The sequence below is a fragment of the Hemiscyllium ocellatum genome, chromosome 9 (assembly GCF_020745735.1).
Source record: "Hemiscyllium ocellatum isolate sHemOce1 chromosome 9, sHemOce1.pat.X.cur, whole genome shotgun sequence".
NCBI classification, from domain to species: domain Eukaryota; kingdom Metazoa; phylum Chordata; class Chondrichthyes; order Orectolobiformes; family Hemiscylliidae; genus Hemiscyllium; species Hemiscyllium ocellatum.
Window position 1 is genome coordinate 94,641,032 of NC_083409.1, and position 19,285 is coordinate 94,660,316.

Genomic DNA, 19,285 nt, shown 5'->3' on the forward strand with positions numbered 1-19,285 from the left:
AGTTTTGAAACACACACCAGTTTCAAAGAACAACAAAAGCTTTATATGTCCTTGACTTTGAGACGAAACAGGCTGTACTGAGTCAATATCCCGACAAGAACATTCATTAAGGGCTCCAGACAATTCCTTAACCCTTGGCTTTATCTTATCATCAACAAACTGGGTCCATCATCCTTTTATTTGACAATACCCTGCCATAGCTCTTCTGATGATCACATTTCTCAATGATCAGAAAACCACATTTCTCTTTCACTGAGCTTGACAATTGTTCATATATAACTTTGACAAAATTCACATGGAAATACTTGGATAAATTGAGCAAATCTTTGGAATATTGTTTGCAATTCTGGTCTCCCTCCTCTCGGAAGAATGTTGTAAAACTTGAAAGAGTTCAGAAAGATTTACAAGGATGTTGCCAGAGTTGGAGGATTTGAGCTATAGGGAGAGGCTGAACAGGCTGGGGCTGTTTTTCCTGGAGTGTTGGAGGCTGAGGGCTGATTCCCACGAATAATTTGAAGAAAAGGAAAGCACCTTATAGCGTTTTATAAAATCATGAGGGACATGGATAGGATAAATAGACAAGATATTTTCCCTAGGGTGGGGGAGTCCAGAATTAGAGTGCATGGGTTTAGAGTGGGAGGGGAAAAATTTTAAAGGGACCTAAGGGGCAACCTTTTCACACAGAGGGTGGTGCATGTATGGAATGAGCTGTCAGAGAAAGTGGTAGAGACTGGTCCAATTACAACATTTAAAAGGCATCTGGATGGGTATATGAATAGGAAGAGCTTAGAGGGATATGGGTCAAAGGCTGGTAAATGGGACTGGAAATCTGCTGAGCATGGACAAGTTGGACTGAAGGGTCTGTTTCCATGCTATCTCTATGACTTTACTCCAACTGAATTTACATTAAAGGCAGGATTCCCTATAATGTGAGTAGATATGATGCACATGCAGTCTTACCTCTCGGGTAAAAGACTGGTGTAACCACTTAACAGAAATGGCTGTTCAACTACCAACCTCAATGCTATCAATACTAAAAGTACCAACACTACCTCTACTAAAATGCTCTCAATGTTTAACTATCTGATGACGAATTCAGTTTGCGTTCTTTGTTCTTCTGTTAATAGTACACTGGCAGCCTCTTGTGAATTTGTTCAATTCCATGGTAAACAAAAAAAGAATTATGCCCTAAGTCAGGTCTCACTCTGTGATCCGACATGTCCAGCATTGTCATCAACAGGGATTGTGACACATACATTATCGACTGAGCTTTGGTTATGGAGCATATGCTAAGTAAGAGTTTAAGCTACTGCCTAATACACAATAAATATCAGCAAACATCCATCCACCCTGTTACTAAGATCATTGCACTATGCCTGTATATCACACTCATAGGTAAGACACTTTACAGGTCAATGGATCACAGAGTATGAATGATCCCATTGCACTGATTTAAGGATAAGCAGGGGAATTACCCAAGTATCCTTGACTACACCCACTAAAATAAATGCTGAGAGTGAATGGCAAAGAATAGTTTCTCCTTTACTACTGAAGGCATTAATAAAATAAATGGAAAGCCAATTATCCCACTTTTGTGTGTGAGCAGATGTCAGTCCCCCCGCAAACAATATAATGCTGAAGAGTAAAATACTTATCAACTTAGTAAGTTTGCAGATGACACCAAAATTGGAGGTGTAGTGGACAGCTAAGAAGGTTACCTCAGAATACAATGGGACCTTGATCAGATGGGCTGGTGCACCAAGGAGTGGAAGATGAAGTTTAATTTAGATAAATGTGAGGTGCTGCACTTTGGAAAGGCAAATCAGGGCAGGACTCAATGGTAAGGTCCTGGAGAGTGTTGCTGAACAAAGAGACCTTGGAATGCAGGTTCATAGTTCATTGAAAGTAAACTCACAGTTAGACAGGGTAGTGAAGAAGGCATTTGATATGCTTGCTTCTATTGGTCAGGATATTGTTGTACAGGATATTGTTTAGGCCACTTTTGGAATATTGCATTCAGTTGTAGTCTATCTGCTATCGGAAGAATGTTGTGAAACTTGAAAGGGTTTAGAAAAGTTTTGCAAGGATGTTGCCAGGGTTGGAGGGTTTGAGCTATAGGGAGAGGCTAAATAGCTGAGGCTATTTTCCCTAGAGCATTGGAGGCTGAGGGGTGACCTCAAAGAAGCTTATAAAATCATGAGGTGCATGGATAGGGTAAATAGACAAGGTCTTTTCCCCAGGATAGAAGGGTCCAAAACTAGGGGGCATAGGTTTAAGGCGAGAGGGGAAAGATTTAAAAGGGACTTAAGGGACAACGTTTTCACACAGAGCATGGTGTGTGTATGGAATGAGCTGCCAGAGGAAGTGGTGTAGTCTGATACAATTACAACATTTAAAAGGCATCTAGATGGATATATGAATAAGGAGGGTGTAGAGAGATTGGGCCAAATGCTGGCAAATTGGACTAGATTAAGTTAGGATATCTGGTCGGCATAGATGAGTTAGACTGAAGAGTTTGTTCCCAATGACTCTATAACTTCCAGAACACAAAAGCGTGGATTTAAAGACATGTAATTGCAATTGCAGGTGGCTTTACATGGAGGTGCAAATACTGTCACTACTTGATTAAATGCACTTGTGCAAAATAGAATAGAATTGGACAGGATACATGCAGATGAATATGAGGATCTCACTTTAACAAACAAGGACATTATACCAATTCAGGGTGCCATTTCTTCCCCTCTCAAGGATAGTAACTTGTGTTCATGTTAATGGGATCTGAATTGCACTATAACCAACACAAGCTTTAAACGTTTACACTTTAGAAACCATATTCCCAATTTGTCAATTGCGTTACAGCAAATTCAAATAAATGAAAGCTGTGTTATAGCAGAACTGCATGCAGGAACTGAGATGATTTTTTTGATTGATTATTCCACCAATCTGTCCTCACTGCACATCCTTATACGTCCACTTTCCAATGGAGATAACTGACTAGAAATCCTTGCTGTTTTATGTCTCACTTACATATGAAGATGACAATCCAAGGGACTCAACCAAGATAAGATAAGTGATGTAAGAAATTGGACTGGGGAGGTGAGAAGAATTTACTTTTCCACATAGTGAGTTGTTGCAATGTGGAATGCCCTGCCTGAAAGGTTATGGTATGGTTGAAGTGACAAGCCGAAACAGAACAAAGGGCGTAGCAATGAGACAAAGATGAATTAGTTATCAATACCATCCAGGCACGTACATTCCTCAAATACTCAATGTACTAGAATCAGGTGACCAGCTGCTCAAAATTCCAGGGTTACTTGTCTTTTTGGTTAGTGCCTCACATCTTTCTGATTCTCTCTAAAATAACTACCTCACAAACTAATTAACGTTTGCCTATATTAAATTAATATAAGCTCTCTGTAGTGGGGGGAGGGGCGAGGGAACTACATAAAGACAGGAGATTGATTATTATTCTGAAGTAAATGCCTTACAAAAAACAATGAACAACATCCACTAAACCTGCATTCTCAATACTTCCTTGTATGTTTTGTTTGGCACAGCCAGTGCAGAAAGAATTTCAAGTGTTTACATGGTTATGTGAATAAACAAACCACAACAGCCCCTCTGAGATAAGTACATTACCTTTGCCCAAAACCTGAGTTGTTTTTGCCATGAGATCAATTTTGACAGAATGTTTCATTTGTGAACAGTCTACAAAGAGAAAAAAATGAGAATGCGAGACCGGTGGAACACCTTAACTTCATTAAAGCAAAGGCTGGTGACAGTGGGGAGGTGGGGTGGTTTAGTGCAAAGAGACTCGCCTGTGGATAGGATGATTTCTCTGGGGGAGGAGTGCTCGGGTATGAAGGCAAAACATTCATGCCCCGCCTGGTGTCACAGAAATGTTTAAAACAACTTACAGGATACATCAGATAGTCTCCTGCTGATACTTCAAAGAGCGAGGTCACTTTAGCTCGGTTGGATAGTTGGTTTGGGAAGCAGTGTGATACCAATAATGTGAGTTCAATTCCCATCAGTGGCTGAGGTTTCCATAAAGGACTCTCCTTCTCAACCTCTTCCCTTCTGAGATATGGTGGCCCTCAGGTTAAATCACCATCAGTTGTCTCTCTCTGATGAGAGAGCAGCCCTATGGTCTGGTAAGACAATGGCGATACAATATGTCACATAAGGCCATTTTAATATTGAGTTGGACTTCAATGGACCAACCATGTAAAACTGAAGCTGGGTCCACGTCCATCATGGAACCTCAATCTGCAAAGACTACCAATCCATGTTAGGGGGTGGCAGGAATTGCTGGATTATAATTAATTACCTAAATTGTATTCAAATAGTGTTTTAACATAGTATAAACGGAACCAAGACACTTCATAGCAATGATAACAAACAAAGTTTGACACTGAGGCATGTAAGATGATATTAAGCCAGATCAAAGCTCGCTCAAAGGATTAGGTTTTAATAAGAGGCTTAAAGTGGGAAATTGGAATAATGGAACAGAGAGCTCAGAAGTGAAGGAATTCCATAACTTAGCTCCCCAGCAGTTGCAGACATGCCACAATGTTGGAATATTAAAGATCAGGGATGTGCAAGCCCAGAAATTGAGCAGCACCCCACAGGATGTGGGACTGGAAGAGATTGTAAACATAGGGAGGGGAGGGATTTGAAAAAGATGTTAACATTAAAATCAAGGCATAGGTTGACCAGTGGCTAATGTAGGTCAGCGGGTGTAGGGTGATACAGGAAGGAGTTTGATTTAAGTTAGGAAATAGAGGGCAGATGAAGTCAAAGTCCTTCACATCACATTTAAATTCATTTTTTAAGTATAGGCAAGGTCAGGAAACTAATTAAGTTTTGTTTTTGAAGGCCTGAGATTTTCTTGAGGACAACTTTGTAATTGGAGGCCCCCTTCTGGCATTTTACTATCTTTTCTTACGTTTCTAGCTTGCTTTTTCTGTAATCTAATTTTTGTTCCGGTGTATAAATTAAATACCCCCTGCATCCCAAAAACACCATGATGCCTTTTTGTCACGTTCACGTTACTTCTTCTATATTCTGTCCTATCCTTCAACATTTGTTTGGGAGGCCATGTTGTGGCTGTACAGGACATTGGTTAGGCCACTTTTGGAACACTGCTTTCAATTCTGGTCTCCCTGCTATAGGAAGAATATTGTTAAACTTGAAAAGGTTCAGAAAAGATTTACAAAGGTGTTGCCGGGGTTGGTAGTTTTACCAAGAGGGGCCGAATAGACTGGGGCCGTTTTCTCCAGAGCATCACAGGCCGAAGGGTGACCTTATAGAGGTTTATAAAATCATGATGGCAATGGAAAAGGTGAATAGCCCAGATCTTTTCCCAGGGTGGGAGAACCAAAACTAGAGGGCAGAGGTTTACAGTGAAAGGGGAAAGTTTTAAAAGGGACCCAAGGGGCATTTTTTTCATGCAGAGGATGGTGCATGTATGGAATGAGCTGCCATAGGTAATGGTGAAGGCTGGAAAACTACAACATTTAAAAGGCATCTGGATCGTTGTATGAATATGAACAGTTTAGAGGGATATGGGCTAGACGCTGGGAAATGGGACTAGATTAATTCAGGAAATCTGGTCAGCATGGACAAGTTGGTGTGAAGGGTCTGGTTCCATGCTGTATGACTCTGTGACAATCTATGGTAATGTTCAGCCATATATCTTTAATAATAGGAGATCATACTTATGCATTTCAATTTGCACGATAAGCTCATCTGTTTTATTTTGAATGTTATTGCACATTCAGATACAGAGCCTTTAGTTACATCACCTTATTTTGGAACCTCCATTCTTATCTGCTGATTTACCCTAGATTTCTAGTGTACTCTTTCCTAACATTGTTTATCATTTCCTCAATTAGTACCTTTCTCATTTGCCTTGTTTGTATTCATTGAACTACCATATTTCCCCTAAACTTGAAACCTTGCCCCTCTGTGAAAACCTTCTCTACTTCCCCAGTTGTGCAGCTCACTAGAACAATACCCCTCCGTGGTTCAGGTGCAGACTGTCCCAAGCTGGTGGCAGTGCCCCACGAACTGGAACCCTCTTCTCCCACACCAGTCTTACAGCCATACATTTACCTCTCTAATCTGATTTGCCTTATGCCAATTCATAAGTGCCTCAGCTAACAACCCAGAGATGATCGCCTTTGAGATTCTGCTCTTCAGTTTGATGCCTAGTTTCTCATATTGGCTCTGCATGACATCTTTCCTTGTGCAGCTGCATCACAGTAACTTGAATCCTCCAATCCAGAGCAGAGCTCCCAACCCATGGCACTGGGAGGACAACATGGCTCTTTGGCTCTTTGCTGCACAGAACATTGTCAAAACCCTTCACCCCACTGTCCCCCAGTACCGCTACAGTCCTTTTTGTTGACCCAATTTGCATGACTTCCTGTACAATGGTGCTATGGTCAATTACCTCACCCATCTTTCAGCCCTTGTTCTCACAAGCTGAATGAACCTCAAACCTATTGGACAACTGCAAAGGTCAAGACTTCTGCCCTCTTTATGAGCCTCATTTGCAATCACACTCTCTATTGTCTGATCAGTGACCAAACCCGAAGACCATCACATAAGGGATGTGACCTGTTCCCTGTACAAAACATTCAGGTAATTCTCCCCCTCCCTAATGATGTCACAATATCGGAGGTTCAGCCTCCAACTCATGAACTCTTGAGCCAAAACCATTTGAGTGTAAACACTGAATTGCTGATGTGTTTGTTGTGGATCACATTGATGTCCAGGAGCTCCCTAACTACAACACATCACCTGCCCTGCCCTGCCAAATAGTTTTAGTTATTTTATTAAATTATTTATTTTCCTATGTTTTTAACATTACTACTAGTTCCTATAATAACTGAAACTATTAAAGTTAAGTTGGTCTTAACTACCAAGGTCAAAGTTCCACTGGGTGACTGCATAATTCAATGTTGTTAAAATTTTACAATTCACAAATTCCAGCAGTTTAATGCTTAACATACCTCACCAGTAAAACTAAATAATACTTCAAAAGACAGTACTCACCAGTTACTCTTGTTACTTATCGTGACTGCTTAATGTCTTACTCATTTTTTAGACTGAAATGTCCTAGTTCGGATAACAGTGAAATGGAAATAGCCACCAGCTAATCACTTTCTGGATTTCCTCCAATATCACACCTTGATTTTACTTTCCAAGCACACACTCCTCTCTCCTGACGTCTCTCTGCTGGATTCCTGCTCTTTGTTTAAGTTGCTGTCTCTGGATTTGCTCAGCTTCTGTATCCCCCATTTTGTGTCTAATTTGCTCTCTCCCGACACATCTCTGCTGCTGATAATTTTTGCTCTCTCCTGTTCCCCGTCGCATGAACAAACCAACAAGCCAAACTAAACTGTTTCTCTGGTCTGCATGTTCCCCCACTTCACAAAAAGATTAAAAATGTAATCTTTTTTAAAAAATGACATTGTCTTCACCACTCGCAATGGAAAGCTTTTCAGACTCCTACAATGCTCTGTGCTTTAAAGTTTGATGTTTGGATAGCACCTTGCTTCACTGCTGTGAGTGTAGGTAAAGTAGCTGACCCTGTAAAACAGGCATCACGGCACCAAATACCCATCATGCACACTGGCCAAAGGGGTAAGTGGATGAGTGAGTTATGTCCAGGAGTTGTACCCTCTGGCAGAGTGGGAAAAGATTCACGTGAGGAGTGAACTGTTAGAGGAAATAGTGGATGCTGGTACAGTTACAATGTTTAAAAGACATTTGACTAAGTACATGAAGTGCAGGTTTAGAGGGATATAGGCCAAGCGCAGACAGGTCTCACTAGTTTAGTTTGGCAACATGGTCAGTGTGGACTATTCGGACCGAAGGATCTGTTTCAGTGCTGTATGACTCTGTGCTGATTTTGGCTGAACAATACATTTTTGCTGTCTGCTTGGATTGCAATATACTCACCATCCCACCCCAAAACAGACAGAAGATAACGAGCCATAGGAGATCTGTGCATCTCCGGTAAATCTGTGGTCGCCATTCTCTGTGAGATATACCTTCATCAGATACCTGAAATAAAACGTCAATCTTAATACAAGAAAAGGCCACTGATTGATTCAAAACTAATCTTTTCTACAACATTTACTCTGAGCTTTAGTACATTTTGAAAAAATCATATAAACAATGGACATTGCATGTTCCCATGCCAACATTTCTGTCTTGGGCCTGTTGCAGTGCTCTACCACTTCCAGCCTCAGCATAAGTTCAATGAATAGCATCTCATTTTCCACTTGGGATCCTGGAGCCTTTACAACACAACAGTGAGTTCAACAAATTTATAAACTGATTACATCCTTCCACGCTTTTTACCCACATCCACACCTTGGTCCTGTCATGACATGGCAGATGTTGGAGATCAGAGTCAAGATTAGAGTGGTGCTAGAAGAGCACGGCAGGTCAGGCAGCATCCGAGGAGCAGGAAAATCGATGTTTTAGGCAAAAGCCCTTCATCAGGAATTTGCCTGAAAACATCAATTTTCTTGCTCCTCGCATGCTGCCTGACCTGCTGTGCTTTTCCAGCACCACTGTAATCCTGTCATGACATAGCTTGCTTCAGCACATTCCCTCCCATTTTAGCTCTCACTGTCACTTATTCAGCTTCTTTTCTATCCTGGGTTGCTACCAATAATCCCCTTGATTGCCTACCCCTTGTATCTCTCTCTCTCTCTCTCTCTCTCTTTGCTTCATCTCCATCTATCTGCCCCCAACTCCATCTTCACCATAAATGCCACCGTTTCCTTACTGCTATCAGTTCCAATGAGCATCACCGGACTCAAAACTTTAACTCTGCTGAGTACTGCCAGACCTGCTGAGTTTCATCAGCAATTTCTGTTCTTGTTACAGATTTTCAGCATCCACAGTTCTTTGTTTCATTTTATGCAATTTAGTTAACACCTGCAATGGTAATGAAAGGTACAGTGCCAAAACCATTTTGAAATTAAATTTTTATGTAAATCCATCAAATATTGTGTTGTTTGGAATCATTTCCAATTCAAAGTGTTAGCCTGTTTTAAAGATATGCAAGAAATCCTGACTGAATTTGCCGGAGTTGGCTAATTGGATGGGTTAGGGTAAGCTAAATTATTTGCCCACCTCACGTGTCAAAAATGTTACCTGCCTCAAATTGCTGGATGTGCAAGCTGATAATGGATTCCATAGAAGCTTGGAACCACGAAAGAGGTACCGCACAGATAGGACCATTCAGTCCATAGTGTCTGTCAGCTTTCTGTAAGAGCAACTCACTTAGTCACATTCCCTGTCATTTTCCCCATAAATGTGTAAATTGTTTTCTCTTCAGATAATTACCCAATTTCCTTCTGATAGCCTTGATTGAGTCTGCCTTCACTGCTCTCTCTGACAGTACATTCCCAATCCTAACCCCTTTCTGCATACAATAATTTCACATCAAGTCCCTGTTACTATTTTTTTTAACTAGTGTTATGGATCAGACCAAAGCTCCTCAAAATATGTTAAGAAGATAGCTTAGACCCTAACTTTTTCTTACTTTCAAAGGCAAAAGTAAAGGGTTGTGTTCTGGATGCAATTGGATTGGTCAAACTACTGGGTTCAAAGCAAAACACACTTTATTTTTACACTACAGTTAAAATATAATCAAAAGAAAGGAGAATTGGAATAAATTAACAGAATAATAGATTATTTAACTATCAAACAGCAACTGTTCCAAAATAGTAAATCCCACAAGCACAACCTTGGCAAAGGCACATTCGGCAAAATAGATTGCCTCACATGCAATTCTAGCAGCAGGAAGAGAACCCCAGCTTTTAGCTGTGATGGGGAGAGGAATAAGAGTTCCACATCCAGCTTCAAGATCCCAGCAACTGCAGAATGCTAAAACTAAAAATCCTGGTTCTATGGGAGCTTAACTCCACCCATTCAGGCTGCTTCTATTGTTGCAACTTTTAAAAAATAGGCCAAGGCAATACAAGCTGTTTACTTTGCTGGGTGGGAACGGATTGCTCAATACCTCTGTCTCAATCTCTCTTCATTAAAAAAAGGACAAAATACACCTCTTATCATCACATAAGTCACTTTAAAGTAATATCCTTCCACCTCCACTGTGCAGACCAACATGAGGATTTTTAGCACAGTGTCAGACCTCATCTAAATTGTCTCTCATCCAATCAGAACAGCCCCAGTTTCTCCAAGCTAGCCTAGTTCCTCATCACCAAATCTAATCCCTACACGCTCTTTAATATCTTCATATACTTCCAAAAGTGTTGGAACCAGATACAACACTCCAGTTGAGGTGAAACCAGGTCATATACAAGTTTATAACAACTTCCTTGCTTTAGATGTAAGAACACAGAGTACCAATGTCTAAAATATTATATGTTTTGTGAACTGCATTTTCAACCTGCCTTACCATCGTCAATGACTTGCACACACAGATCCCCAAGTTCTGCTCTTCCAACCGTCTTGCAATGTAAAAGAATACAACTGTTTTCCTTATTCTTCCAAACAAAATGAATCATTTCACCCTCCAGTCGCAATAAACTAGCCAATGTGTAGAACTGACCCAAGCATAATGCCAAAATACAATGACTGATCTATGCAGCCAATCTTCTTGCCATAGTTTCCAATATATTACATAGTCAGAAAGTAATTAAAAGTAGAAAGTGCTAACAATATTGAATTTTTTATCAACTAGAAACAGTTCTTCAACTCAGTTTTTTTCTCCAGAGGTGCTGTTTGACCTGCTAAGTATTTCCAACATTCGCTGTTTTTGTTTCAGATCTATGACATCATGTAATTTGCGTAAATATTAGCATATTCTGAAAGTTTCAGAACTTCTGTCATAAATGAGTGCTTGTGTTAAAGAAGCATAATTGTTTGTGTGGAACACAATAATCCTGAAGTGGTCCTATTAACTTTCAAAAATCAGGATCTGTGTTTGTTTAACAACTTTGTTCTTTTCTATTTTGTTGTATTTGTTCTTAGGTAGGTGGGCATTTTGAGAAAAACTGGCATTTATTGACCATCTGTAATGGGCCTGCAAGAAGGTGGTGGTGACTTGCCTTCTTGAACTGCTGCAGTCCACTTGGGTGCACTTATGCTGCTATTAGGAAGGGAGTTTTAGGATTTTGACCCAGCAACCATGAAGGAGCACCATTATATTTCCAAATTAGGATGGTGAGTAGCTTAGAGGGGAATTTGCAGGTTGTGGTGTTCACATGTATTTGCTGTCATTGACCTTCTACATGGTCACAGTTTACACCTCCCCCCTCAACCCTGTCCAAGGCCACAAAGGATCCTTCCAAATCTGGGAGAGATTTTCCTGCACAACCAAACACCTCATCTACTGTGTCCATTACATTGGATATGGTTTCCTCTACATTGGGAAGATAGGATGCCAACTTCTGGAACTTTTCAGAGTACATCTATGGGACACACGCACTAAACAACTCCACCTCCTTGTGGCCGGACACTTCAACTCCCCCTCCCACTCTGCCAAGGACATGCAAATCCTGGGCCTCCTCCACTGCCAAATCCAAGCCACACAACACTTGGAGGAAGAACACCTCAACTTCCGTCTTGGAACCTCCAACCACCTGGAATTAATGTTGATTTCACCAGTTTCCTCATCTCCCCTTCCCCCACCTTATCCAAGATCCAACCCTTCAACTCAGCGCCACCCTCTTGAACTGTCCTACCCATCCATCTTCCTTCCCACCTATCCATTCCACCCTCCACTCTGACCTATCACCATCAGCCCCCACCTTCATCCACCTATCACCTTCCAAGCTACCTTCCCCTCAGCTCCGCTCCATCCCATTTATCCCTCAGCTCCCTTTGGGCTCCACATTTCTGATGAAGGACTTATACCTAAAACATTGACTCTCCTGCTCTTCGGATGCTGCCTGACCTGCTGTGCTTTTCCTGCGCCACACTTTTCGACTCTGATCTCCACATCTGCCGTCCTCACTTTCTCAGAGTTCAAAGTTATTGTCAAAGGATTCTAGTGCATTGCTGCAGTGTATCCTGTGGTGCTACTTGTGGTGAAGGGACTAAATATTTGAAGGCAGTGAATAGGGTGGAGAAGGTTGCTATATTCTGCACCCAGCCAGCAGTGTACCAAACTGAGGAAACATATTGCAGGGTGAAAGTATGGACTGCAAATGCTGGCGGTTAGAGTCAAAGTTAGAGAGGTGTTGGAAAAGCACAGCAGGTCAGGCAGCATCCGAGGAGCAGGAGAATCGACACTTCGGGCAAAAGCCCTTCATCAGGTGGACCTGATAACCTTACTGCCAATCCTCTTCCAAGGATGCCTACCTTGAAGACATTCTCCTCCTCTGTCTACAATTCCTGATGAAGGGCTCCTACCCGAAAGGTCGATTTTCCTGCTCATCGGATGCTGCCTGACCTGCTGTGCTTTTCCAGCACCACTCTAATCTTGAACATATTGCATCTAGGACTAGGTTTCCTGTTGTATGTTTTTAAATATGTTTAATAGCCCTGGATTCATAATGGGCTTGGCTTCTAACTACTTAATTCACTAGACAGGTGATGGTTAGTAGTTTAAAAAAAAAGTCACGGTGATATGGTGGTGGGGAAGTCATTCAGTTTTGTGTGTGATAACATGTTTGGGAATATAAAAGGAAGCCCTAGATTGCTACAGAAGAACAGCTCACTCCATGTTCCATTTAGTGGTTCGATCTTTTCCTTTACCATTCAATTCAAGTGGCTCTCTAAACTGTTGGAAATGGGTGCTGATAATATTTCAGCAAGGACATCAGGGCATCTGACACCTTAGTAAACTGACTGTAAAAATTTCCATTGATATGTAAAGAGAAAAAGGGTTGGTGAAAACTAATATTTACCTCTTACAACCAGAAACAGAGAAATGTATAATGGGGAGTAAAGAATTGGCTAACAAAAAAATCATACTTAATTTGCCTTCACAAAGGAGGACACAAATAATGTTCCAGAAATTATGGGAAACACAAGTTTAGTGAAATGGAGACACTGAAGCAAATCTGTAATAGAATTGGTGTTGGAAAAACTGATAGAATTGAAGGCTGACATATTCCAAGGGCCTGATAATCAACATCCCAGAGTACTTAAGAAAGTAGCCCTAGAAATAGTGGATGCATTGGTAGTCATCTTCCAAGATTCTTTAGAGTCTGGAACAGTTCCTAGAGACTGAAAGGTACCTAATATAACCTTGCTTTTTTAAAAAGAGAGAGGTATAAAGAAAACAGAATTCCATACAAGCGAGTCTGATGCTGATAGTAGGGAAGATTCTAGAATCCACTATAATGGATTTTATTTCAGCAGAGCACTTAGAATACAATGGCGCAGTTGGATGCGGTCAGATGGATTATTAAAGGGGAAATTATGCAATCTACTGGAATTTTTTGAGATGTAACTAACAGAATTGATCAAGAGAGCCAGTGGTTATGGTTTATTTGGACTTTTGACAAAGTCTCACATAAGAGATTAATGTGTAAAATTAATGTGTTTGGGGTTGGGGATAGCATATGGATATGGATATACAATTGGTTAGCAGACAGGAAACAAAAAATTAAGAATAAATATGAGTCTTTTTATGAATGATAGTGACTCATGCGGTACTGCAAGGATCAGGTCCCCGCCTATTCACACCATATGGTCATGAGTTGCATAAGGGAAATAAAAGTAGTATCTCAAAACTTGCAGATAGAATCATAGAGATGTATAGCACGGACACAGACCCTTCGGTTCAACCCATCCACGTCGCCCAGATATCCCAACCCAATCTAGTCCCATCTGCCAGCACCCGGCCCATATCCCTCCAAACCCTTCCTATTCATATACCCATCCAAATGCCTCTTAAAAGTTGCAATTGTACCGGCCTCCACTACATCCTCTGGCAGCTCATTCCATACACGTACCACCCTCTGCATGAAAAAGTTGCCCCTTAGGTCTCTTTTATATCTTTCCCCTCTCTTCCTAAACCTATGTCCTCTAGTTCTGGACTCCCCGACCCCAGGGAACAGACTTTGCCTACTTATCCTATCCATGCCCCTCATAATTTTGGAAACCTCTATAAGGTCACCCCTTAGCCTCCGACGCACCAGGGAAAACAGCCCCAGCCTGTTCAGCCTCTCCCTGTAGCTCAGATCCTCCAACCCTGGCAACATCCTTGTAAATCTTTTCTGAACCCTTTCAAGTTTCACAACATCTTTCCGATAGGAAGGAGACCAGAATTGCACGCAATATTCCAATAGTGGCCTAACCAATGTCCTGTGCAGCCGCAACATGACCTCCCAACTCCTGTACTCAATACTCTCATCAATAAAGGAAAGCATACCAAACGCCTTCTTCACTATCCTATCCATCTGCGACTCCACTTTCAAGGAGCTTTGAACCTGCACTCCAAGATCTCTTTGTTCAGCAACACTCCCTAGGAACTTACCATTAAGTGAATAAGTCCTGCTAAGATTTGCTTTCCCAAAATGCAGCACCTTGCATTTATCTGAATTAAACTCCACCTGCCATTTCTCAGCCCATTGGCCCATCTGGTTCAGATCCTGTTGTAATCTGAGGTAACCATCCTCATTATCCACTGCACCTCCAATTTTGGTGTCATCTGCAAATTTACTAACTGTACCTCTTATGCTCGCATCCAAATCATTTATGTAAATGACAAAACGTAGAGGGGCCAGCACCAATCCTTGTGGCACTCCATTGGTCACAGGCCTCCAGTCTGAAAAACAACCCTCCACCACCACCGTCTGTCTTCTACCTTTGAGCCAGTTCTGTGTCCAAATGGCTGGTTCTCCCTGTATCCCATGAGATCTAACCTTGCTAATCAGTCTCCCATGGGGAACCTTGTCGAACGCCTTACTGAAGTCCATATAGATCACATCTACCGCTCTTCCCTCATCAATCTTGTTACTTCTTCAAAAAACTCAATGAAGTTTGTGAGACATGATTTCCCATGCACAAAGCCATGTTGACTATCCTGAATCAGTCCTTGCCTTTCCAAATACATGTATATCCTGTCCCTCAGGATTCCCTCCAACAACTTGCCCACCACCGAGGTCAGGTTCACCGGTCTATAGTTTCCTGGCTTGTCTTTACAACCCTTCTTAAACAGTGGCACCAGGTTAGCCAACCTCCAGTCTTCCGGCACCACACCTGTGACCATCAATGATACAAATATCTCAGCAAGAGGCCCAGCAATCACTTCTCTAGCTTCCCACAGAGTTCTCGGTACACCTGATCAGGTCCTGGGGATTTATCCATCTTTAACCATTTCAAAACATCCAGCACTTCCTCCTCTGTAATCTGGACATTTTGCAAGATGTCACTACCTATTTCCCTACAGTCTAAATCTTCCATATTGTTTTCTACAGTAAATACTGATGCAAAATATTCATTTAGTATCTCCCACATTTTCTGTGGCTCCATACAAAGGCCACCTTGCTGATCTTTGAGGGGCCCTAGCCTCTCCCTAGTTACCCTTTTGTCCTTAATATATTTGTAAAAACACTTTGGATTCTCCTTAATTCTATTTGCCAAATCTATTTCATGTCCCCGTTTTGCCCCGATTTCCCACTTAAGTATACTCCTACTGCCTTTATACTCTTCTAAGGATTCACTCCATCTATCCTGTCTATACCTGACATATGCTTCCTTCTTTTTCTTAACCAAACCCTCAAAATCTTCAGTCATCCAGCATTCCCTATACCTATCAGCCTTCCCTTTCACCCTGACAGGAATGTACTTTCTTCGGATTTTCATTATCTCATTTCTGAAGGCTTCCCATTTTCCAGCTGTTCCTTTACCTGCAAACATCTGCCTCCAATCAGCTTCAAAAGTTCTTGCTTAATACTGTCAAAATTGGCTTCTCGAATTTAGGACTTCAACTTTTAAATCTGGTCTATCCTTTTCCATCACTATTTTAAGTCTAATAGAATTATGGTCGCTGGCCCCAAAGTGCTCCCCCACTGACACCTCAGTCACCTGCCCTGCCTTATTTTCCAAGAGTAGGTCAAGTTTTGCACCTTCTCTAGTAGGTACATCCACATACTGAATCAGAAAATTGTCTTGTACACACTTAAGAAATTCGTCTCCATCTAAACCTTTAACACTATGGCAGTCCCAGTCGATGTTTGGAAAGTTAAAATCCCCTACCATAACCACCCTATTATTCTTACAGATAGCTGAGATCTCCTTACAAGTTTGTCACCAAGCTGGATGGAAGGGTGAGTTGTGAGGAGGTTGCAGAGATGTAACAGTGTGACTTGGACAGACTGCTACATAATATGGATAAATATGAAGTTATCCACTATGATAGCAAAAATAGGAAGGCAGATGAATATTATTTGAGTGGCTGTAAATTCAGAGTGGAGAATTTTCAGTGAGACCTGGGAGTCCTCATGCACCAGCCACAGCAAATAAGCGCAGACGTGCATCAGGCAGTAAAGAAGGCAAACTGGATGTTGACCTTCATAGCTGAAGGATTCGAGTACAGGAACAAGGATGTCTTGCTGCAATTATATAGGGCATTGGCGAGACTACATCTGGAATATAGTGTGCAGTTTTGGCCTTCTTATACGGTCATATAATGTGGAAACAGACTTTTCAGTCCAATTATTACACACTGACCGTGTCTCCAAGCCAAACTCGTCCCACCTGCCTGCGGTTGGTCTATACCCCTCCAAACCTTTCCTATTCACGTACTTATCCAAATGTCTTTTAGATGTTGCAAATGTACCTGCATCCACCACCTCCTCTGGCAGTTCACTCCACACATTAACCACTCAGAGAAAAAAACATTGCCCCTCATGTCCTTTTTAATATTTTCTCCCCTCACCTTAAAAATACATCTAAGAGAAAGTGAGGACTGCAGATGCTAGAGGTCAGAGCTGAAAATGTGTTGCTGGAAAAGCGCAGCAGGTCAGGCAGCATCCAAGGAGCAGGAGAGTCAACATTTTGGGCATGAGCTGAAGAAGGGCTCAAGCCTGAAATGTCGATTCTCCTGCTCCTCGGATGCTGCCTGACCTGCTGCGCTTTTCCAGCAACACATTTTCAGTTAAAAATACATCCCCTAGTTTTGAATTCCCCCATCTAGGGAAAAGTCCTCTGCTCTTCAACTTATGTTTTCATGAACCTCTATAAGGTTACCCTTCAACCTCCTATACTCCAGTGAAAAAGGTCCCAGCCTATCTCGCCTAATTTTATAACTCAAACCCTGCATTCCCAGCAACATCCTGGCAAATCTTTTCTGAACCTTCTCCAGTTTAATAATATCCTTCCTATAACAGGGTGACCAGAACTTCACACATTACTCCAGAACAGGCCTCATCAATGTCCTGTACAAGCTCAACAGGACAAGGCAAGCATGCTAAACACTTTCTAACCACTTTGTCTACTTGCGATGCAGATTTCAAAGAACTATGTACCTGTACCCCTAGGTTACTCTGTTCTACAGCACTACCTAGGGACGTACCATTGATTGTTTAAGTCCTTGCTATAGAGGGAGTGCAGTGAAGGTTTACTAAGTTGATTCCTGGATGGCAGAACTGACCTATGAGGAGAGATTGGATTGATTAGGATTGTATTCACTGGAGTTTAAAAGAATTGGGGCGGAAGTCTCATAGAAATATATGCAACTCTGATAGGACTGGACAGGTTAAATGCAAGAAGGATGTTCCCAATGGTTGGGGAATCCAGAACCAGGGGATCATAGTTTAAGATAGGGGACAAAGTTTTTAGGACAGAGATGAGAAATGTCTTTACCTGCAGAGTGGTGAGCCTGTGGAATTCACTCCCACAGAAAGTGGTTGAGTCCAAAACATGATGTGTTTTCAAGGAGGGGGCAGATATAACCCTCCCATTAAAGGGATCAGAGATGTTGGGGGTGAGTGGGTGGGGGTTCGAAATTGCGGTCTGGAGCCCTGATCAGCCATGATCCGTTAGAAAGTTTGAAACTAAGAAAAGGGGGGTGATATTTTCAATGTCAAACTGTATACAGCTCACGAATAAAACCAGAAAATGTGGAGAAACTCAGCAGGTCTGGGAGCATCTATGGAAAAAGAAACAGCATTAACATTTCGAGTCCAGTATGAAGAACAGTCATATCGGACTCAAAAAGTTAACACGCTTTCCTTCTCTACTGATGCTACCCAGACCTGCTGAGTTTCTCCAGCAATTTCTGTTTTTATTTTAGATTTCTAGCATCAGTATTTTGCTTTTATTGTATACAGCTCAACATCAAAAACAATTCAGCCAGGTTCTCAAGCAACAAGTGAAGAACTAGTTCACTGAAAACAAAATCTTTACACAAGTATGTTATTAACAAAGGGAATAAACTGCTAATATTTAAAATTAACCTACTTAAAAATACATATACACACCTATCAATCTTTTTTTGACAGAGGGGGAATAAAACAAATATTATCTAGAGAGCATTAACTTAAAAGTACTTTTGGAACAGAACTTGCAGAAAATAAAAGAAGTGTTATAGCTCGTTGGGGCGGCACGGGGGCACAGCAGTTAGCACTGCTGCCTCACAGCGCCTGAGACCCGGGTTCAATTCCCCTCAGTCGACTCTCTGTGTGGCGTTTGCACATTCTCCCCGTGACTGCGTGGGTTTCCTCCCACAATCCAAAAATGTGCAGGTTAGGTAGATTGGCCATGCTAAATTGCCTGTAGTGTTAGGTGAAGGGGTAAATGTAGGGGAATGGGTCTGGGTGGGTTGCACTTTGGCGGGTCGGTGTGGACTTGTTGGGTCGAAGGGCCTGTTTCCACACTCTAAGTAATCTAATCTTTGCAGCCAAAAACTTCCCAGCAGGTTTGGGAGCATCTATGGAAAAAGAAACAAAATCTTTACGCAAGTAAGTTATTAACAAAGGGAATAAACTGCTAATATTTAAAATTAACCTACTTAAAAACACATACACACACCTATCAATCTTTTTTGGCAGGGGGGGGAATAAAACAAACATTATCTAGAGAGCATTAACTTAAAAGTACTTTTGGAACAGAACTTGCAGTAAATAAAAGAAGTGTTATGGCTCGTTGTGACGCTGGCATTTCTTCCTGGATCAAGTATGCCTCACTAAATTTGGTTTCTCTCAAGTGGTGGTAAATTCACTTTGGGAACCCTCCACTTATGCTGATGAGTTTTTCCAGTGGGTTTAAATCTCAAACTTTGATGATAGGGATTTCAGAGAAAAGTAGAGTGGGGAAACACAGCAAAGGCCACTCC

The 19,285-nt window shown here is 41.6% G+C and overlaps 1 protein-coding gene across 2 annotated transcripts in view; it reads right to left on the reverse strand.

Moving 5' to 3' along the window:
• Positions 1–19,285, reverse strand: part of LOC132818830 (choline transporter-like protein 3) — a 91,943-nt gene that overhangs the window by 69,634 nt on the left and 3,024 nt on the right. For both annotated transcript variants that reach the window (XM_060829952.1, XM_060829953.1), the window contains exon 2: positions 7,972–8,076. In XM_060829952.1, the coding sequence (XP_060685935.1) occupies positions 7,972–8,076 (105 nt within the window). The remainder of the gene's footprint in view (positions 1–7,971; positions 8,077–19,285) is intronic.